Here is a 23,932-nt window from a genome sequence, read left to right on the forward strand (position 1 = left end):
TGGGATGCCCCCATTGGAATGGAGAATTATACTCTATGGCGACAGGCCATGGAAGTTTCTTTGCTGACTAGGAATACACTTGGTTTTGTTGAAGGCATTATCACGCGGGACACTTATGGATAGAATTTTATTAATCACTAGGTCGCTGTAATGCGATAGTGAAATCATAGATTATGCCTAATGTTAGTCATGATTTGCTTAGTAGACTTCTGTTGCATTCTAGTGCTTATGCTATTTGGGAGGACCTGCGAGAGCGCTTTGATAAGGTGACAACTTCTCGCATATTTTATCTGGATAAGGAAATTTTTATCTTAACACAAGGTACTTCATCCATCTCTGTGTATTATTCTAAAGTAAAGGACCTATAGGATGAATATGATCCATTGATGCCCCCTCCTTCTTGTAAATGTGCAAAATCCAAGGAATATGCTTATCATTTACAATACCAACAATTGTTACAATTTCTTATAGGTATCAATGACATATATAGCCAGACACGCAGCCAGATCTTGATGAAATCACATGTTCCTAATGTTAATCAAGCATATGCAATGTTGCTTCAAGATGAGAGTCAAAGAATGGTCGTAGGAGGGCATTGTGCATTGACTAAAAATATGGAGCATACTACCCTATTTACTACTAAATATTCTGGTCCAAGGCAGGGGATGAAGAATTATAATCTGGAGTGTGATTACTGTCGCACACGAGGTCATTCCAAGGATAATTATTTCAAATTAATGAATGTGACTTTTGCAACATGAAATATCATTTTAAGAAAAAATTCTATAAAATCATAGGGTACCCTACTAATTTTAAGTAAAAAAAAAAGAAAGGTGTTATACCGAGCAGAAACATGGCACAATCAGATGGAAATGTTGCTTCTATTCCTCGTCCACTCACACCTATTATAGCACCAGTCTTCACCCCTGAGCCATACTAAATATCCTCAATTTGTTGAACAAAACTTTAGTTGGTGAACCTAGTGCACACATGGTAGGTATTTCTTTGTTTGCTTCTGATTTTAGTCCTACTTGGATAGTAGACACAAGGGTTACTAATCATATGATAGGTAATTAACAATTGTTGGTTAAGGCTACTAAAGTAGGAAACTTGGGACATGTTCAAACGTCTACTAAAGATTCGACTCAGATTACTCATGTAGGAAATTGCAACTTGACAAGAAGTGATCTCATTAAAAATGTATTGTGTATACTAGTATTTAAATTCAAATTATTGTCAGTTTCAAAGATGACTAAGGCTTTGCAATGCTTTGTTAGTTTCTATCCTGACTTCTTTATCTTCCAAGACCTCTTCATTGATAGGGTGAAGGGGATTGGTAAGGAAGAAGTTGCTGGAGTCAAGGAGCAGATGAAATCTTTGGCAGTAAGAGAGATGGCAGATTCAGAGTTATGGCACAAGAGGATAGGCCATGTACCTATGGCATTTCTAAGAAGAATTTCTGTTTTGAAGAATAAATGTAGTCTTACATTGGACCACTATGGCATATGTCCATTATCTAGACAAGTTAGACTTTCATTTTCTCATAGTAACAGTAGAGTTGTTGCACCATTTGAATTGATAGATATGGATGTTTGGGGGCCATACAAAGTCTCAACCTATGATGTAATGAACTATTTTCTTACTCTTGTGGATGATTTCTCTAGATGGATTTGGGTCTTTATGATGCGAGTTAAATCTAATGTGTCTACTCTGCTTAAATCTTTCATTGCCATGATCTTGAACCAATTTGAAAGGAAATATAAAGCTTATAGGTACGAAATTTTCAATAATCTTTGTGGTGAGTTGTTCAAGTCACATGGGATAACTCATCAGAGTTCTTGCCCTTATTCTCCTCAACAAAATGAGATTGTCGAAAGGAGGCATAGGCATATCCTTGAGACAGCTAGAGCCATTAAATTTCAGGGTCACTTTCCACCTAGGTTTTGAAGATGTTGTGTGGAAACTACTGTGTATATAATTCACACAGTTCCCTCTACTGTCTTAGGGAAAAAGTCTCCATTTGAAGTGATGCACAACAAAGTGCCTTCATTGTCTCATTTGCGAATACTAGGGTGTCTCTGCTATGCAACAACATTGTCTAGAAAAGATAAATTCAGTCCTAGAGTTATATCATCTGTGTTGCTTGGCTATGGGGGTTTTCAGAAAGGTTACAAGCTCTATGACATGCAGCACAGAACAATCTTCATTAGTAGAGATGTTTTTTTCATATACTTCCTTTTCATTTACATGCAACAGATCAGGACTTTTCTTTTCCAATTGTGTCTACCCTTTCTCCTCCACTAGATGATCCTATTTCTAATCCACCACATATCTCTGACCAGCTATCAGCAATAGACTCGTATGATCCTGAGGTATTTGACATTGCAGACCCCCCAATCATCACTATTGACTTACCACTTTCTACACCTATTATTGGTCCTGAGCCAGCATAAAGGAAATCAGGGAGGGTGTCTAAACTACCTATTTGGTTGAAGGACTTTGTTGTCCTTGGAAAAGGACACAGTTCTACTACAAATACTTCTCTCTATCCATTGTCTGATATTGTAAGCTATGATACTTTGACACCAAGGTATCAAAGTTTCCTCACTAAATTCTTTGCTGATGTTGAGCCTAAAATCTATACTCTAAGCTGCCAAAGATCCTAGGTAGATCGAGGCTATGCAAGCTGAATTACAAGCTTTATAGGCTAATAATACATGGAATGTGGGACCTTTGCCTATAGGTAAAAGAGCTATTGGTTGTAAGTGAGTGTATCAAATTAAGTATAAAGATACATGGGAGGTGAAAAGGTTCAAGGCAATGGTAGCAAAGGGTTATAGCCAGCAAGAAGGCTTGGATTACCAAGAAACTTTTTCTCCTGTAGTCAAAATGGTAACTATCAGGTGTATTCTAGCTATAGTTGCAACCAAGCATTGGACTATCTATCAAATGGGTGTCTATAATGCATTTTTGCAAGCGGATTTGGATGAAGAAGTGTAAATGACTTTACCCCAGGATTTTCACAGGTCAAATGGTCCTCAATAGGTTTGTAAGTTGCTTAGGTCACTGTATGGACTTAAAGGCCTCTAGGCAGTGGAATCTCAAATTATCTTCTGCCTTGTTGTCCTACGATTTTGTTCAAAGTCATTTGGATTATTCTCTATTTACCAGACAATCTCAAGGCAAGTTTGTCATAGTTTTGGTTTATGTCAATGATCTCTTGATCACATGAGATGATTTAACCATGATTCTCGAAATTAAGGCATGTCTACAATCCAATTTCAAGATCAAGGATCTTGGTGAGCAGAGGTATTTCCTTGGCATAGAATTTGCTAGAAGCAAAAAGGGCATTGTTATGCATCAGCGAAAGTATGCCCTTGAATTGATCTCAGAGAAGGGTTTGGCTGGGGCTAAATCAGTTGGTGTTTCCTTGGAACTTAACTTAAAACTGACTTCTTCAGATTTTGATGCACATGTTGGGATGACTGATGACGCCCCTCTTGAAAATCCTGGTACTTATCAGAAACTCCTTGCCATATTGTTATACCTTACTAACATGCGACCAAATATCAGTTTTGCATTACAGTGTTTAAGCCAGTTCATGCACTCCCCTAAGGCTTATCATATGGAGGCTGTTGTACAATTGGTTCGTTATGTTAAACAGTCACATGTACCTGGAATTCGGTTGTCATCTGCCCATTCTCCTCCTCTCATTGCTTATTGTGATGTTGATTGAGCTTCATGCCCAAATATTTGTCGGTCTGTCACAAGATATTTGGTTAAATTTGGCAACTCTCTAGTGTCTTGGAAGTTCAAGAAATTGTCAACTATCTCTAGAAGTTCTGCGGAGGCAGAATATAAAAGTCTTGCCTCGATAGTTGTTGAGCTTGTATGGCTTCTTGAATTGTTTAAGGAATTGCATGTGAATGTTCAACTGCCTATCTCTTTATACTGTGACAGTAAATCTGCCATCCAAATAGTTGCTAATCCCGTTTTCCATGAGCAAACTAAACACATCGACATCTATTACCATTTCATCAAGGAGAAGGTCAAACAAGGATTGGTCAATCTTGAGTACTTGGCTTCCTGAAAGCAACAGGCTGATATTCTCACCAAAGGGCTTACTCAGCTTCAACATTATTATCTGCTATCCAAGCTAGGCATGAAGAACCTCTTCATATCTCCTAGCTTGGGGGTGGGGGTGTAGAGGAATTGACAAACTGCACCATGGTTACTTTACTGTTTTAGTTAGTTGTAACAATATTAACTAACTTAAGAGGTCGTTAGTTACAACTGTTATCCAGCTGTCATTAGCTTAGATGTAAATAGATTAGGCTCTCCTTTATAAAGGACTTGTAGCTCCACATTTAGTGGGCGTTTGGACATAAGAATTGTAAAATTTAAAAATAAAAAAAAAATTAAGTGAAAATGGTATTTGAAAATTAGAGTTGTGTTTGGACATGAATATAATTTTGGGATGTTTGAAGTTTTGTGAGTGATCTGAGTGAAAATTTTGAAAAACAGCTTTTTGGAGTTTTTCAAATTTTCGAAAAATTACAAAATGCATCTTCAAGTGAAAATTGAAAAATTTATGAATAAATGCTGATTTCGAAAAAAAAGTCAAAATTTTCTTATGTCCAAATAGGCTCTTAGATACACGATTCATTTTATCAAAGTTCTGCTTTCCGATCTCAGCTTCTTCTTCATGATTCTCTCATCTTCTTCATTTTTGTGCTCAGTTGAATTACTCAATCCATCGATTAGTGGAGATTTAACAATTGACATATCAATAAAGAATAAACTCAAACTATACTATGTCTACCCAAGGAACGTATTTAATATATCTAGTATCCTTCTCCGTTTGAATTGCTTTTGGCCTCAAATGTGCAATTGGATTACAATCTCTTATATAGTGTATGACTACTCTCCTGTATTGGTGATTTTGAAATCACCGAGCAATTCTTTCCCTCCAAATATAGTATACTAACGCAACAATTCCATAGTTGTGTGTAGAGGTGGCAAAATGGTTGAAAAAATACAGTTATCCACCCATATTATCCATTAAAAATAGATTGGATAATGAACTTTTTAAAAACGGGTCAAATATGGATAAGAACCATATTATCCACTTAGAAAATGATTAACCAATGGATAACTAATGTGTTTAACTTTTACATTTGTAAAGCCTCAAATTGGGGGTCCAGGAATTCTCCCATAAGCCATCATATTCAAGAAGCCATGGATAATATCAATATCCATATTTTCCGTCGGATAACCCATTTTTTATCCGTCCCAAATTTGAACACCTAATTACTAAATTAATCTAAGCCCGTCCCCTCTTTCAATTCAAATCATCATCGATCTTTTTCGGGCAAATGATTTTCTTCTATTAGGAATAACATGGCATGAATTCAACTAGGGGTATCAAATTGACGAGTTACTTGGGCTTGGGCCAAATTTGACAGCCCTAAATTCAACTATTCAGTGATTATTCCAAGACAAGCAACCCTCCAAAGCAGTAAATTAAAAGAGGAGTATTGACAAAAAACTAACTAATTAATAACAGTAATTGAATATCCAATCACTCAGCAATTAATAATACACATATAAAGTCAAAAAGAGGAGAGATATGTGAGTGAACGACCTTGTGCAGCTAACAACTAATTAACGTTTAACGTTTTGCATGTGTGAGAAGGAAGCAAAATCTTTTTTATGCGATATCAAATTGGGCGGGAACACTAGGCTAAGCATGTAGCCTAGCCACTTCACTCGCCAAAATCAGGCTTAGTTACTAACTAAAAATGCTATTGAATGAGGAGATTTTCACTCCAAAATACTGAAAAGACAGAATTACTTTCGACAAATTCTTTTATTATTTTTATCCTGAATCACAAACAGAACCAACAATAGGTAGGAACAGAGAGCAGGAGCGAAACTTGCCAGAAATATCCAGTTACGTCGTGTGAGTGATCCAACTCCCAAGTCATTAGATATCAAATTAAAGAAACAAAATTAGCTAGAAAATAAGATGAGGGAGGTGGGTATAATATATCAAACCATAAGAAAGGATAGTGTTACAAAAATAAACTTAAAGGGAGGTTTTTATAATTATCCCTAAAATGAACTTTGGGGATTTGAGAAAAATTGTGAAAAAAGAAATCGACTTTTATTTATAATAGCATTGTCTCAAATAAAAAGGAGAGAAAAGTAAAGTAAATAAGGCGAATAGAATTTTTTAGTAGCTAGTAGGTTGATTTCCACTCCTCTGTACAGTCAGAAGTAGGACTCAAATTTCCTTTAAAAGTAAGAAGAAAAATCTATGATAATGATATAAAACCCGATTTTATTAGGTATCAATTTTTTCAGTTTATCCCTGGTCCACTTTTATACTCGATCTGTCATAACTTACTTGACACTTTTCACTTTTAAGATTCAAATTATAAGAATTTTGATAATATTTTAATTTTAATTTTAACATATTAAGTTTATCTTATCTAATTTAACTTCAAAATTAATTTAATTAACTCAAAGTAAAAATTATCTCGTAAATTAAGATGGAGGGATTAGTAATATATTTCAAGTTGTTAGTTGTTTTTCAACATGTAGCTAGTACTCCCTCCTTTCAATATTTTATATAGTCCTGAAAGAAATTCTAACTTCAAGTAACTGTTAAGTTTACCTTTTGCGGAGAATATTCTAAAGGGAAAATTTCATATTAAAACAACTGGGCTGCTTCCTTTTAAGCTTTATAGTTCATATTTCAATTTATAATTAAGTAGCCCAAAAATTAGAGGCCCATGTCTGAAAAAAGATGCGTTATTTCCGTTTTTTGGGAGTAAGAAGCGGGATTTTCTTTGTTTCGGCTGGATTTTCTCTGATTCTTTCCAATCTTCTTCCCCAAATACTACAAAAACGAGATTTTGCGATCAATGCAGCTCCAAAAACCCTAGAATTACTTCTTCATCTTGAATTAACAGCAAATCAAACATGAAAAGTGAAATTTTTTTGCTGCAAATCATCGCAATTTTCATTTTTTCTGCAATTTTGATTTCAATTTTTGTTCGATAGAGATTTTTCCAGTTTACGTTCTTCATAGTGGTGAATGGGAAGAAAACAAATTTATCAATTTCGTCAGCGATTGTGTAATAAGCGAGTCGACATTCAGCTACAACAATTTAGTTGCAGCTATTTCGGAACAGATTAGGATCGATAGTGAGTTAAACACAATAGAGATTAACTTTCTCCCAAATGTTGGTTTGCCACCGATCCTGATTTACAACGATACAGGTGTTAAGGTGTATATCGAATTAAAGAAGAAAAATTTGAATTTCACTGAATATCCCTTGTTTGTGACAGTGAAAGAGATTTATGATAATCGTTTGGTTGCTACAAGTTCTAGTTGTGTGGTTGCTACAAGTTCCAGTTGTTTGGTTGCTACAAGTTCAAATTCTAGAGATGTATCCACAATTGATAACACTGAGACTATTGATATCGAATTTATTGAAAACATGAAATTTAGTGAAAACACGGGTATAATAGATGATATATTGAACGAATTTGTTGAGGAAGATCAAGTTTATAAGGATAAAGAGACAGTTGTCAGTGTGATGAAGAACTTGGTTGTACGCGAGAGGTTCCAATTCAAGGTGAAGAGATCAAACGCAACAAGGTATGTAAATAATTGTATATTCTGTTATATATATGTATAAATATGTATAAAGTAGTATATATTTGTATATTGGTATTAAAATTAGTGCATATGTAGTTATGTTTTTGTATACAAGTGTATTTAGAAGTTGAATGATCTTTAATCCTAGGTATCACTTTATGTGTATGGATGACAATTGTGCTTGGAGTTTCAAATCTTCTGCCATTTTCAAGGCAAACATATTCAAAGTGAGAAGTTACAATAATAATCACACATGCAGTTATGGTGAAAGATACTTAACACAACGTCAAGCTACTTCGGGTATAATTGATAGTATAGTCAAGGACAAGTATGTTAATCCAAAAAATATTTACACCGCAAATGATATAATAGAGGACATACAAAAGCAATACGGGATTGAAGTGAGCTACATGAAAGCATAGAGAGCTAAAGAGATAGCAATGACAATGATAAGAGGGAGTCCGAGTGATTCATATAAGGAGTTGCCGAAGTATTTTTATATGTTGGAGCAAACAAATCCAGGAAGGGTTACAAAGTTGCACAAATCAGAAGATGGATGCTTTCTTTATGCATATGTTTCGCTATATGCATCTATCAATGGCTGGGAGCATTACAGACCGATAATGGTTGTTGACGGAATTTTCCTTAAAGCAGCATATAAGGGTACCATATTGACTGCTTGCACATAGGATGGAGCTGATGAGTTGACTGCATCTACCTTGTTTCTACAGTTTGTACAATGTTGTAGTTTCATGTATAAAAGTGTATAGGATTTCACAGCTGCTGTTTTTATAAAATTTGCAGTTGGTATAAAGTTGTATAATTGTGTATAACTGTGTATAAGATTTGTATAATTGTCTGAATCCTAATATCTATTTTGTATAAACAGAAAAAATCCTTCCACTTGCATATGCAATTGCAGATTCAAAGAATAACAAATCTCGGGAGTGGTTCTTTGTCCAGATAAAGGGTACTTTTGGAGTTAGGGAAGGGATGTGTATAGTTTCAGATAGAAATGAAAGCATCTTCAATGCCACAAAAGCTGTGTACCCAGAAGTACCACATTGTATTGCATGTTTCACTTGTGGCAGAATGTAAAGCGCACATTCAAGAAACATCATAAACAATTGAAGGATATCTTCTTTGCTTTGGCTAGAGCTTACATGATAGAGAAGTTTGAGTAACATATGACAGAGATGTGCAAAATTGATTCGAGGGTGCAGCCCTACTTGTTTGAAATTGGCTACGAAAGGTGGTCTAGGGCATATTCCAAAGTGAAAAGAACGATAGTAATGACTTCCAATATTGCAGAGTCAATTAATGCAGCAAACAAGGATGCTAGAGAGTTACCAGTAATGCGATTGCTGGAGTACATGAAAAATTTGCTACAATAGTGGAACAACAAAAATAGAAAAAGTGTAATGGAGACATCTACAGAGCTTGGAGAAAAGTACGACAAACTCCTTCGGAAAAAATCTGATTGCATCGGAGCAAATGACGGTAAAATAAATCAAATATAATGATTCTTGGCACTACTGACTTGCATTTTACTGCTTGTATAAGGATGTATAACTCTGTATAATAATGTATAATGTTCTTTAACTTTAAAAAAAATTGCAGATGAGGCCTGCTACGGAGCAGTTATATACTGTGTTTGAAGGGGTAAGGCGAAACATATTGTACCTTAAAGAGGGAACATGCAGTTGCGGAAAATTTCAAATGGATGAACTTCCATGTCCGCATGCTTGGGCGGTTTTAACGAACCAGCAACTGAAACCTGGCTAGTATTGCTCTTTTTACTACAAGAAGGATAAACTCCTTAGAACTTATGAATTTTCAGTGAATCCGATGCCAGATGAGAGTTTATGGGTAATCCCAACAGAGGTGATGGAAGATGTGGTCCTACCACCTAAAGGGAGAAAGAATGCAGGAAGGCCAAGAAAGGAAAGACTCAAACCTGCTTTAGAAAAACATGTAGGAATCGACCAAAATAAATAGTTGGCAACATAACAATTCCTATTATATTTGTTGTCATGTTGAGTAGTTAAGTTTCACAAACAATAGAGTTACAAATGTTGAGTAGTTAAGTTTCACAAGCAATTGAGATGTTTCATTATACATGTTTTGATTATCCAATAATAGTGTCTTGCTGTTTTTAATAGTACTAAATATATTGATAGATTGTAGAAATACAAAATAGAACTGCAAACAATCAATGGTATTATATGTATACAGATGTATAAGTGAGAGTATAAGTTTGTATAAATTTGTATAACTATGTATATTATTGTATACATATGTATAAACTCTGCTACACTAACAAAACTGCAACCATAATGAAAATACATACTTTGTTAAAGGACAAAATCAACTGAAATATTCATTAAAATGTAATTCATTCACAACCACAATGTGTAATGACTACCACAAATTACACAAAAATAAAAACATCTATAATATCCTTTAAGGTTATCTCACAAGTAGCAGAATAGTACTTAGACAAAACTAGGCAACAACTCCTGATACATAGAAAAAATACAGTAAAATGGAAAAAACAGAACTACTTTCTCGGTCGTCCCCTCTTCCTCTTCCTGAAAAGTCTCCCTGTGATTTCATCACCACTAATTGCACCGGGCTGTTGTTTTTTCCTTCCATAATCCCACAATAGAGATCTCCACCTGGTGCGAAGTGTCTCAATGTCAAAATTATCTTTTTGAATTTCCTTACCAAGGATGAAATACTCAGCAAAGTCAGCAACAAAAGCACCACAATCACTGTAATTAAAAAAATAAATCAGATTAAAATAGATAAACTAATAGTAAAATAGTAAAACAATTGAGATTAACCTGTCATTTGATCTGTTGGGGCACATTATTAACCAGATTAATCTGCAAAGCATCAGAATGGGATTTATCGGTATATTCATCATTGTTCCAATCAATGCCCTTCTTCTCGACATAAAAATCAGAATTCTTCAAGAAGTAAGGTATCAGAATTGCATAAGGTGATGCAGCATCCAAAGAAAGTCTATCATTAATAGCTCCACGGTTAGAGTCATAGATGTGGATGCACCTATCTATGAACGTAAACAGCCCTAAAACCCAATGACCCAATTTTGCTCTTCCGTGCTTCACATAGATAGGGAATAGGACGTGGTCAACAGTGTGCCACGATACATTTGCATCACAATAATATCCTCTAATGTACTCTTCTATCTCATGCCCTTCAGGAATCACTGAAGGATCTTGATTCACTTTGAAATCTTTATACAGGGAGTTGATTTTGTTACCAAAGGCAAAGTCAGTTGTAGTAAACTGCATGGCAACACTCGGCCCATATTTTCCCCTCTTCCTCAAATAATAAAAGAGGACATCCAAGTGATGAGACAAGAAATAAAATAGAACAACCATCACTACCAATTTTTTAAATATAGAAATCTATACACTATTATACAGAGGTATACATATTTATACAATCTTATACTGTGCTTATACAAAGTTATGTATAAACTATGGGGGTCTCAAACAATAAAGATATGCAACAAATAAAAAAAGGTATTAGAACAGAAATTGATTAAATACCATGTCAATCAAAGATCGACCACAATATGCAAGTGAGTGGAACCAATCCGTCGTGGTCACATGACACGAGCTAAAAGTAAAAGCTTCTGCAAGCTTATATACTTTATCGGGATATATATTTTTGGCACTTCAAATCACAAAAAATAAAAAGTAATTAGAACTACATTCATTGACAAGTATAAAATCTGAACATGAAAGATTAAAGAAAGTGAAGATACCTTCGCCTCGTATCCATCCCATTATCAATAAACACGCAAAACTCTTTAGCCAATGGCGACAATGGATCAAAATCATCAATTTCGATCATGAAAGGATGCTTGATATCAAAAATGAGCTTGTGCGCCGATCCTGATGCCCCCGAATCAAAAACTGGCAAATATGGAGATTTGGCATATTTTCCTGGTATTTTCTGTCGAACTGGTTGTTCTGGAGAAATGTAATCATCTTCTACGTCTATGATGTATTGTTTGTGAAGCATAATTTGGGACATCTGTAGCGCAGCTAAATCTTCATCGCCAGTGTCATCCCAAAATGTGTCACACTTGACATCACCTGCTGCCCCTTAGATAGAGAAAACAAATAATAAAAAACTTTAAAAATGAAGAAAAGAAAAATCAGACAAAAAAAGATAAAATGCAGAACAAATACCATGATCAACACCACTGTAACTCTCTCGTCAGCTAGCATGTTATCTTGATTCATTTGATTGATAAAGTCAGGAACAACATCATATTGATAGCCATCCAATTCGCCGAGACCAGATGTATTGTCATCAGACACGCGCTGAGGAATCTAATAAAAAACAATAGAAAGAGAAGGCATGTTGGGTGATGATTCAGAGAAGGCATAACTGTTGAGTGATTTGGTTTTATTAGTAAACAATTACCTTAGAATCAGTAACATCCTCTCTCATTTGCTTGGTTTCCTTCATATTCAGAAAACTGAACACTTTTTCAAAGGAAGAAACTATATAATTGTTGAGTGTCGTCACTGTATCAGTCAACTACAACAAAATCAAATCAACAACCATGTTTATAACCAAAAAACCATGTATATACAAAAAGTACTGATAAAATACAGAAAAGCTAAAGGTCCAGTACCTTTCCAACAGCACTCCTCAACTTCTCAACTTCAGCATTCAACAGATCAATACACACCAAAGGATCATAACTCGGGTTAGGCTATCGATCCATATTCTGAGGAAAAGGTCGTTTAGACTGTTGCTCCGTATTCTGAGGATAAGGTCATTTAGACTGTTGCTCTATATTCTGAGGACAAGGTGGAGATGCAGTGGACAGAATCATTAGTGTGAAAGGCAGGCACCACGGCACCTCCCCTGATGCAACATCATCGGCATTAACTTCAAAAAGTGTGTCGATGTTCAGAGTTGACATCTCTTCACGAGTAGGGAAAATGTTCCTATAGTTCAACTACAAGAAGAAAAACTGGATTACAATAATAGAAAAAGGAAATTGTGACATATTCATAAATATACATACAGAAAAACTGAAATCATATATGAAGAAGTATTATGGTACAAAATGTTTACCTTGTCGATACTACACATGATCACCCCACCAGTCAAATCCGCATATGTTGGAGTTTCAGTCACTTTCCAATTAAAAATGCGTGGCACATTTGTGCCAACGCGAACAGCTAGATGCTTGTCAATCATAGAGCAACACTCAAAAAACCATATTTGCAATGCAAGTGGCAAACCTCCAAGCCTATACATTGTCAAATAGTCACACTGCCTATCCCTCATTGTCTTTAAAATATCTTCAAATGACTTTTTTCCCCCAAGTATACGTCTGATATTGACCACTTTCAATGATATCAAAATCATCTTTGTTGATACCATGATTATTGGCATCTGAGAATATGAAATGATGGACAAACACCATCAAGGCCATCTTGAACGCATCTTCATCCAACTTCCAGTCTTTTTTCTTGAAGCGATCAAGAAGCTGCCCCCTCGTTATAGCCTTTTTTCCATCTCCTATAAAATACTCTTTTAGCAATCTATTAACATCTGGTTTGTCATAGAAAGTGGTGTCGTCTTCTACACACTTCAAACCAGTGATAACAGCAAACTCTCCAATGCCAAAACGCAGCAAACAGCCATTAATTTTCACCCACAACTTCCTTTCCCGTCCTGGGACGACTTCCCTCAATAATATACAATGAATAAGTTGGTTTCGAATTTTAAATTGAGGAAGGTCCAAGAAGTACCCAAAACAACTAGCACGGAACATTTGAAGCTGCATGTCAGTCAAACATTGCTTCAAAATGCTCAAAATATCAGTTTCAGTATGGGAACTAATCCTGTTGTGGAAATAATCAATTGGTTGTATATAGAAGTCTCCAACCGTGCATATGGAAAAATAACAAGAAATAGATCAGGAACAAAAACTATACTAAAATATTTTATAAAAATGTATAAATCACACTACAACAAATTAGGCCACACCAATTATAAACAACACTTGAAAAGCATTGTTGAAAGTATCTTTGGCACCACTTTTTAAGGGGTGGCCTTTGTCTAACATTTTTGGCTACGGGTTTTAGGCAACACTTAAAAAGTGTTGCTTTTAATTGTATAGATTACTATTTTCAAGCGATGCCGAATCATAAAATAATTAACAACACTTATTCACATGTAATCCAACACTTTTCGTCGTGCTTATTTATATTAGTAAAAGCAACTCTTTCTAAGCGTGCTCTAAAGTCCCCTAAAAATTCCCGCTCAAATTTTTCCCTAAAATTTGGCCAAATAATTATGCCTTAAAATTCCCACTAAAATATATTTTTCCAAGTTTTACCCACTCTACAGGAGAATCTCATCCTTCCTCTTCTCTAAAAATTGGATTTTCTTGTAACTATGAAGCAAATTTTCTAGAATCACTGACGGATGCGCTACATTTCTTTTAATCGCAGATTTTTGCGCCATCAAAATTCAATCGAGGATTTTGATATTTAGTCTTAGGGTTGCTACTGATCTCTATATTTCAAAAGCTTGTGTAAGATTTCTTTAAAACTTTTGGTAGTTTAATAACTTTGCAATTTGGCTTCTTTGAAATTTCTAAAATTCCTTTTTTGTGTAATGGATTCTCCAAAATTTCTCTAAAATTTCTTTGCTTGTTTAGTTGAGATCTTTGCGATTTGTTTAGTTAATGGATTGTGTGGAATCCTTTGATAATCTTATTTTGGAAATATATATTGATGCTTTTTGTGATGCAAAAAACTCACAGAATACACAGGAACTCTCTATTTCATTAGATTTTCTTCAGTTGCATCATAATGTGGGGGTGAAAATACTATTAAATACATATTTTGAGATTGGCGTACATATCCTTTACCTAGTGATATGCACTTTTTTCCATAATATATATAAGCTGTTTCAGGAACTAATTATGTGTTGAGTAGCAATAATCTATATGTGTAATGAAAGCCTCAACTATAAATTGAGTAGTATAGTTTGTTATTATTTTCATATGAACGTGCTTTCTTTTTTGCTTTTTATATGATAGTGGCTCCAAAAAATTCGTGGGGACATGTTTCTTATACGATAGTATAGTTTCTTTCAACTGCTCCTGAATATGATGGTGTTTCTCATGTTGGTGGGGACATGTTTCTGGCTATCCCACCTGTTGATGCTATCTTTATCAAGGTAAATGTTACTCCCTCCCGCTTTATGTGATGCATTTTAATTGATCACGATATGTAAAAAAGGAAAAAAAATTAGAACAGTGATCTAAAGCAAGCTACAAATATTTATAGTTAATTATTTTCAAAATAAAAAATACCATTCTTTTTGGATATATTAAAAAGAAAAGTGCAACTAGTAATCATAAGTAAATCTCTTGATAAATATTAGTTGTTAGGTAATTATAAGCATAAAGGTATTTTTGCCGCGCTGATTTTGCCCACAATGGCCCAAATGCGGGTAGCACAGTGTACCTAAGTCTTTTTTTTGGGTAATTAAAAAATTTTATTTACCAATAATATTTACATTGTTCTGCTCAAGCCTAATCTGGACATAAGCCCCAGATTTAGCTATTCAACTAGCCTTCCTCATTACTAACTGTTATACTACTATTTAACTATCTAACTGAATATAAGGATAGTAGTTAAGATCCATTAATATTCTCTGTAGTCCCAACTTAGAAGTTCCTCCAACATGCACATACTCTACTAAGTACGGCTGTTGATCGTTGCTTTGTTTGAAAGATTCTGCCATACCTCTCTTGTCAGATGTAGTACAAGCAGCCTGCAAGTGTTAGTTTGCATATTTCAACTATTGTGCTCCTTCCCTTGTAGTGTCTCTCAGCCTATTCTATCTCATTTGTCCATGGCATAACCTGTAAATGAATCCCTTGCAACTGTAACATTGTTGTCCATACTCGTGATGAATAAGAACAGTTGAAGAATAGATGATCAATGGATTCTTCTTTTGTATTGCATAATGAACAAGTTGTATCTTCCAAATAGCCCCATCCCTTAAATCTATCTTTAGTTAATAGTCTTCTATGAGCAGTCAGATATAGTGTGAAAATTCACTTAGGAAACCCAGCGTTATTGCATATTAGTTTCCTCCATGACACTTTAGTAAAATCATCTCTAAGTTGCACATACATGGCCTTGATGGAGAACTTATCCATTTCCTCTATGTCTTCTTCTGCATATCCAGCTTCCTCAAAGTAATTCTTAGCTTTCAATATTTTTTGCACAATCCAGGAGGCTTGTTTTGGTTCAACATTCCACAATGAGTTCTGCTTCTTATAGTAAAAGTGAGTCTATTGTACCCACATCTTATCCTTTTTCTTGCATAAGTTCCATAGGAGTTTGCAAACAGCTGCCTTATTCCATGCTTCTATATCAAGTAAGTTTAAACCACTTGCTACTTTAGGTTGGCATAGTTTGTCCCATGCCAGTAGTGCTTTCTTTGATACCTCCCACCCTCCAGTCCAAAGAAATCTTCGACACACACTTTTAATAAGTTGGATCCGCTTCTTTGGCAGCAGAAAAACCTGGGACCAAAATACTTGAATAGAGAAGAGTACACTTTTAATTAGTTGTATTCTCCCTGCATATGACAGAAACCTTGAAGTCCAAGACTGGATTCTCCTTGACATCTTTTCAATGAGAGGTTGGCATTGAACTAATGATAGTCGTTTGGTACTCAGTGGCACTCCCAATTATGAAACTAGTAATGTCCCTTTTGAAAAGCCTAGGACTTGTAGTATCACCTATTGTTTGTCAGCATTTACTCCACCAAAGAAAATAGAGCTTTTATCAGTATTAGCAACTAAGCCTGAAGCCTTTGAGAAATCCCCGAAGCATTTATACAATAGCTGCACAGATATGGTATCTCTTCTACAGAACAACAGTAAATCATCAGCAAATCTTAACTGAACTATGTTCATTTTAGCACACTTAGGGTGGTAATTGAAATTAGGATCCCTCTTGAGTGTTTTCAGTAGCCTAGTCAAATATTCCATAGCCAGTACAAATAGATAAGGAGATAGGGGATCTCCTGGTCTCTTTGCTTGAAATGGTGTTGTAGGATGCCCATTAATGATGATGGAATATGAGACTGTTGTCACACACCTCATAATTAATTTCAAAAACTTCCCTGGGAGCTGCAGATTTGTCAACACATGCTCCAAATAACCCCATTCAATAGAATCATAAGCCTTTTTCATGTCTACTTTCATCATACATCTAGGGAAAACATATTTCCTGCCATACCCCTTTACTAGTTCATGGTTAAGAATTATGTTATCATTTATCAGTCTTCCAGGTTCAAAGGCTAACTGATTCCGATCCACCAAGCCATACATCACTCCTTGTAGTTTATTTATTAGCACTTTAGATATAATCTTGTATAGCAGTATACAACATGATATTGGTCTGTATTTAGTAATTTTGGAAGGATATTTCACCTTTGGTACAAGTGTAACTATTGTACAGTTTATAAGCTGGTACATATTTAAGCTTGAGAAGAACTCCATTACTGCAGTTGTAACTATATAACTTATCACAGACCAAGTTTTCTTAAAGAATAATGCATCGAAGCCATCACAACCAGGAGCTTTATTATCACTAATACTTGTTAGAGCATGTAAATTTACTCCATAGATACCTCTGCCACCAATTGCAATTGTTGCACTCTATTCACCAATGGGTCATCCCTCATTACTACTGGATTAATAGCAGGTAGTTCTGTAGCTGAGGATCCTAATAATTGCTGATAGAACCCTGTCACTTCCTCCTCAATTCCTTGCTTTGTTTGTACTATATCCCTGTTGCCCTTTACTAATCTCCTAATCTTGTTCTGAGTGTATCTACTCTTCATGTTTGCAAAGAAGTATGTTGTATTAGCATCTCCTAGCTTTAGCCACTTTACTCTTGATTTCTGCTTCATAATACTTCCCTCCACCTCTAACCATTTCTTCAATTGTAATTTCATGTCTTTCTCTGCAGCTACTATAGCCTCTGATTGCCTAGGATCCTTCATTTATTCTTGCATATCACTTAGTTTTTGTCTGCATAGTTTGATTTGATTGCCAACTGCATTATACTCAACATTATTTAAAGTCTTCATAACTCGTTTCTCTCTTTTCAATTTCTGCATGTAGCCTTCATAGTATTCTGCTCATTTGGCCTCTCCCATGCTTCACTTACTAGAGTCATAAAGTCTTTATGCTCTGCTAAGTGATTTAGAAATTTGAATGGCTTAGGAGTATGATCTTCATCCTCTTCCACTGTTATGCTCAGTGGGGAGTGATCAGAGCAATATGGATCCATAAGTCATACTTCTAGGTGTGGCATGTTCAGCATCCACTCATCATTAATCAAAGCTCTATCAATTCTGTTATAGGTGTGCCCATTAGTCCATGTAAAACTTTTTCCACTAATTTTCATTTCTATCAAGCTGGTGTCTTCAATAAACTTATTAAAGTCTCTAATCTCCACTTCTTGTACAGGGTTACCAATTGGTATGTTTTCTCCTGATTTGATGGCATTATAGTAACCCATTATCAACCATGGACCTTGTTGCATGGATTGTAGGTTTATCAGTTCACTCCATAGACTTCTTCTGTCCTCCAAGCTATGTAGCCCATAAACAGCTGTAAATGTAAATCTCATATTCAACCTCTTAATATGTTGTCACGACCCTATCTAAACACCGGTCCACATGAAACACCTCAAGTCACTATGCTCAAAATTGACAATCACGCGCAATTTGATGTCTAGAACCAAAAGCAAATCATCATAAACACAGCGAAGCAATCGATATAACATTACACAAACCTGAAAGGACACAACCGATACGCTATTCGCCAAGCAATCCCCAATACTCTTCCCGCTCAAATTCCACTACGAGACTCCACTAAACCTACATGTGCCTATAACCAACAAATCCTAAAGCCTCGCAACACAGAAAGATAACTCATAGATCTCCCCAAATAACTAATAAGCTCTATAACAATCGAATCAACACATCCCTCTAATAATACAACTCGGAGTCAACCAAGCCGACTCGACGTAGAACACACATCCATATTGGCCTACCAATGAACCTGTTATCAAGGAGTTCCTGAAGCTTCTCCTTCAACTCCTTTAACTCTGTCGGTGCCATACGATACTGTTCCTGGTACCAAATCAGTAACGAAATCAACAACCTTGTCCGGCGACATGCCCGGCAGCAGGAAATACATCTGGAAAATTCCTCACCACCGGAACTGAATTAATGGTAGGAGTCTCTGCACTGACATCTATCACGAAGGCCAAATAAGAAAGACAACCCTTCCCAGCCATCCGCTGGGTCTTCAAAAATGAAACCACCCTACTGGAAACATAATTTGTCGAACCTCGCCACTCAATCCGTAGCATTCCCGGCATAGCCAACGTCGTCGTCCTAGCACAACAGCCCAGTATACTAAGCAACAAGAATCCACTCGGGTCTCTAAACCTCCAATAGTTACCACACAAGACCGATATACGTGGTCCACAACCACGACCTAACCTATTTATGAGAACTCCCAGCCTCCAAATCCATACAGCACGCGAATCACCATATCCGATCCCAACTTCACCGCCCGAATATACAGCACACCTCTAATACCCAATCATCCCACGAGAGGTACTCCTATAATTCTTCTGTGCTATCAAGCAAACTTGAATATCAGCAATCGGTCCAATAAGAGAGTGTCGCAATACTAATTAAGAATCCTCAACTCGAACACATCACCCTTTCTAAGATGTATACCCTCATCAAGCCACGCCAATCAATGATCTCATTTATCTAGTCATCTGAAACTGTCCCTGCTGCTTAAGAATTTGTGACCTTCCTTTCAAAACTGAACTGTGACCTTGCACATGCAAATCTCAATCCTACACAACATATCGCATATACCATAACATCTTAGGATAAACATGAGAACTTTATATCCATTCCAAGCTACAGGCAACTACGTACTCAACTAGCCAAGAACTTTTCATTGATCTCATCTAGAAGAAAATCATTATACATCACATGCTCCTCACGCTCGTAGAAAATATACATCTCTAACCATGGTAGAAACCATCAAGAAATCTCTGAATTCCATGTGCATAAAAATAAACCGTCAGGACTGAATCCTTCTAACTCAACCAAGCTGCCCAGGCCACTAAAACCCAAGAGCATTGCCGCGAAACACCTGTAGAAACTCATTACCTCGTAAGCACCAAAGAACTAATCATATCCTTTACCATGTCGATCTGGCCTACTACCAAGCTATCACATCTATCCAAGTTCCTTCTGATTTACCTTCAACTTGATACTTCTTCTTGCTATAACATCACAATCCTCGACCCAGACTTGCCACACGAGACCCAAGCATAAAGCCACACCGTCATATGGTTCATAAGCCACTGACTACTCTCTCAAATATCCCCAAAAGTACCACATTTGAAATACTTTCCCTGAAGAGACTTTCTGCAAATTTAAAGTTATTACCTTTACCTTCCTGATACAGATGTGTGGAATCCATAATGATATAGAAATACCACGAGTCTTGACACCCCCCAATACAAACCTTAGTTTCTAGTCAAATATACAACCTGAAAATCTCTAATTATTACGTGTAAAATCTTGAACCCATTAGTTCTCGAGAGTAATCCACTCTACTCAAACCGCAATTAGACCGATCAAACGGACCGGATGACCTGTGCTCCATTAGCACTCCGATAACGCAGAATGTAACCTCGCCTTAATGCAACCAAACAACTTCCTGTTCTATGCACCGTACATCCTTTACCAATAACAACTCAAGTCATTCCGTGATTCTCATACACCCATAAAGTATAACATAACCTTTATTGAAATTTCTTTTACTCGAGCCATCCTCGGTCTCAACCTCCGTAGGCCATAACTGATTCACCAGTACACCTCAAACTGGAACCAATATAGTACATAACCGTGCAATCAACTAATCAATAGCAGACTCCCCCATTTGGCTCAAAGCCATAGATCAAAACATACAATTACTCATAATGCATATACTTTATTAATGTCATAATACCATAGTGAGATTAAACTCAGTCCTTTATAAGCTCGTGCAAAACAGACCATCTAGTACTTCAAATCTTCTGCAAATCTCGCATTCACCCTCGTAACAGTCAAGCCCACTCTCTTAAGTGACCCAAATTCAAATTGCAACACATATATTTTACTGGAAAAAGAGATCTTCCAATAAACAATATAAGGATCACACAAACTTCAGAACACTCCGCAGGAGATAACCCACCTGTTTCGTCTTAAACTAACAGCTCTTCACACACTTCCACCGTCATAAATATTACACAATCACTTAATCTTCCTGAGTCTAAACTCATATAATAATATGAAATCTACTTCACTCCCCAACTAGACAACATGAAAAGATTCTTCACACACCCATAACTCGGAGCTATACATCAAATCAAGATGAAAATCAAGCACCTAATAATTCTTTCTATACTCAAGCAGACCCCTCTTGTCACATCCAAATCATGTGAATATATCTCGCAGTCAATTCATACTCATCACATAGTCATCTAGCCATCACTTCCACTAATAGGGACACTATCGAACAATTAAATTCAAAAGCACGTGCTCACATAATCAACAGCTCAGGGCTCAAGCTGCAGGCAAAGCCCAGCCTCAAGTCCTCCAAACTGGCCCAACATCAACACACAGAGATCACATCTCGCCCCTCGATTAGGGAATCACAAGTCGTCGACGCACAGCCGATACCGAGCGCTCATGCGCGCATACGAACACGTGGAAGGAATTTAAAGAGTTACATTTCAAGCTGAATTAAGGACGCACGATAAGAATTCAAGAATGTGAAATTTTTCCTAAAGGTTCTATAGCCTCCCGAGGATAAGTACAAATGTCTCTGTACCGATCCGCGAGACTCTACTAAACCTGCTCATGACTCGTGAGACCTATGTAACCTAGGCTCTAATACCAACTTGTCACGATTTTTGAATTACCCATTATTTAATAAAAGTCATTTAATTAATCAAATATATCATAATGTAAGTCTAAATGAATAGTGTAGAATAAATACACAAACCTGACATCGGGGTGTCACAAGTCACGAGCGTCTACTAAGGTCTGAATACAACGAAGAGTATTAAATATACTAAAAACAATCTAAGAAAGACAAGAGCGAGAAGAGAAGGGTTGCGCACGTCGGGCAGCTACCTTGCTAACTCCGATGACTCTTCCACTGAGCAATCAACACCCACTATCGGGTTCAGAAATACTTGAATCTGCACACAAGGTGCAGGGAGTAATGTGAGTACGTCAACTCAGTAAGTAATAAAAGTAAATGAAAGCTGAGCAGTAAGAAAATACATAAACCACGTCATAACGCTATAGCAAATGTAGTACATTTCCAAAACAGTACATAAATCATTTACTTTGTAAATCAAGCTCAGTTTCAGTAAAACCCTTTAAAACAACTTTCAATAGTTTCAAACGAGCGACAAAACAGTGAGTAAAATAATAGAAACGTAAATAGTCCCTCGGGCAAAACATGTACCATACACCACCTCTTGGGCAAAATATCAACAGAACCAGCCTCTCGAGCTACCTCACAATCACTCGTAATCAACCCACCGGGCATAACATGAATCAAGAACCGCCCCTCGGGCAACAACATGAAACAACAACATCCCCTCAGGCAATATCACATCTCACACTGGGTACCTGCACTCACTGGAGGTGTGCAAATTCCGGAGGGGCTCCTACAGCCCAAACGCTATAACAAGCCATCTCGTGGCATAATCAAACTAGCCCTCGGCCTTATAATCATGAATTAGTACAATACTGTTGCGGCACACAGCTCGATCCCATAATATCTTCACAACACAGACCCTCGGCCTCACTCAGTCAGAAATCTCTCAAGCCACTCGGGCAACAATAAAACATGATGCTCAGCCCAAAATATTATTTAAAATATCAAAACGGAGTAAATATGACTGAGTTATAAAAACAGTAGAATACATCATGACTAAGTACAAATATAAAGTTAAAATAGTGAGGAATAGTAGTAAAAATCCCCTAAGGGTCCAAAATAGTTGGCACGGGGCCCAAATATGGCATTCAGCCCAAAACATAATGATATCAAATAGTTTTCAATCAAATACATGACTTAACAGTCATATGGGATGGGCTAAGTCGTAATCTCTAACGGTGCATGACCCCACGCTCGTCATCTAACGTGTGCATCACCTCAAAGTAGCAGAACGATATGAAATCCGGGATTCATACCCTTAGAACAACATTTACAATTATTACTTACCTCAATCCGATCTAAACTCTAGCCCGCGATGCCTTTGCCTCTCGACCCGGCCTCCGAATGCTCTAAATCTAACCAAAAACAGATTCATACCATCAAAATATGCTAAGGAAACAAAGCCCAATCGAAAATAACCAATTTACACCAAGAATCCCGAAATTTGCCAAACCCTACCCCCTGGATCACGTCTCAGAATCTAATAGAAATTACATCAATAGAATCCTCATCCTCCCACGAGTCTATACATACCAAGAACATCAAAATCGGACCTCAAATGGCCCCTCAAATCCCCAATTTGCACTCTCTAATTTCAAGCCCTAATTCCCCAATTGTAGGCTTCAAATCCCACTAATTTCATGTTTAAACAAGTAAGAATTAACATAGGATCGAGTATTGAGTTAAAAAATCTTACTTCCAAGTGTTTCCCTTCGATTTCCTCTTCAATCCTTCTCAAAAAGCTCCAAAATCACTCAACAATGGAGGAAATAGACCAAAAATCACGAAACCCGCTTTTAAAACATTCTACCCAGGGATTATTTTCCTTCTTCGCGAACGCGACCGCCCTCTCGCGTTCGCGTAGACCAAATTATACTGCCTCTCCACTTTACCCTTCGCGAACACGAACGCGATGCTTTGCCAGCCAGACTTTTGCGAATGCGACATTAATCTCGCGAACACATAGAACAAAGACATGGGGTCCCCAACGGCCTCACTCCTTTTCTCGAACGTGACCCCAATCACGCATCCGCAATGCACATGATGCCTTAACCTTCGTGTTCGCGTCCTCTCCTTCGCGAACGCGTAGAACAAAATCACCATCACATAAAACACCCTTCGCAAATGTG

General features: G+C 36.7%; 1 protein-coding gene across 1 annotated transcript; it reads right to left on the bottom strand.

Annotated features, from left to right (window-relative positions):
* Positions 1–13,031: 13,031 nt before the first annotated feature.
* LOC142163450 (uncharacterized) lies at positions 13,032–13,517 on the bottom strand. Its single transcript, XM_075220737.1, has one exon. It carries the CDS (start codon positions 13,515–13,517, stop codon positions 13,032–13,034), a length of 486 nt encoding a protein of 161 aa, XP_075076838.1.
* Between the last annotated feature and the right edge of the window lie 10,415 nt (positions 13,518–23,932).

The sequence above is a fragment of the Nicotiana tabacum genome, chromosome 8, assembly GCF_000715075.1.
Source record: "Nicotiana tabacum cultivar K326 chromosome 8, ASM71507v2, whole genome shotgun sequence".
NCBI classification, from domain to species: Eukaryota; Viridiplantae; Streptophyta; class Magnoliopsida; order Solanales; family Solanaceae; genus Nicotiana; species Nicotiana tabacum.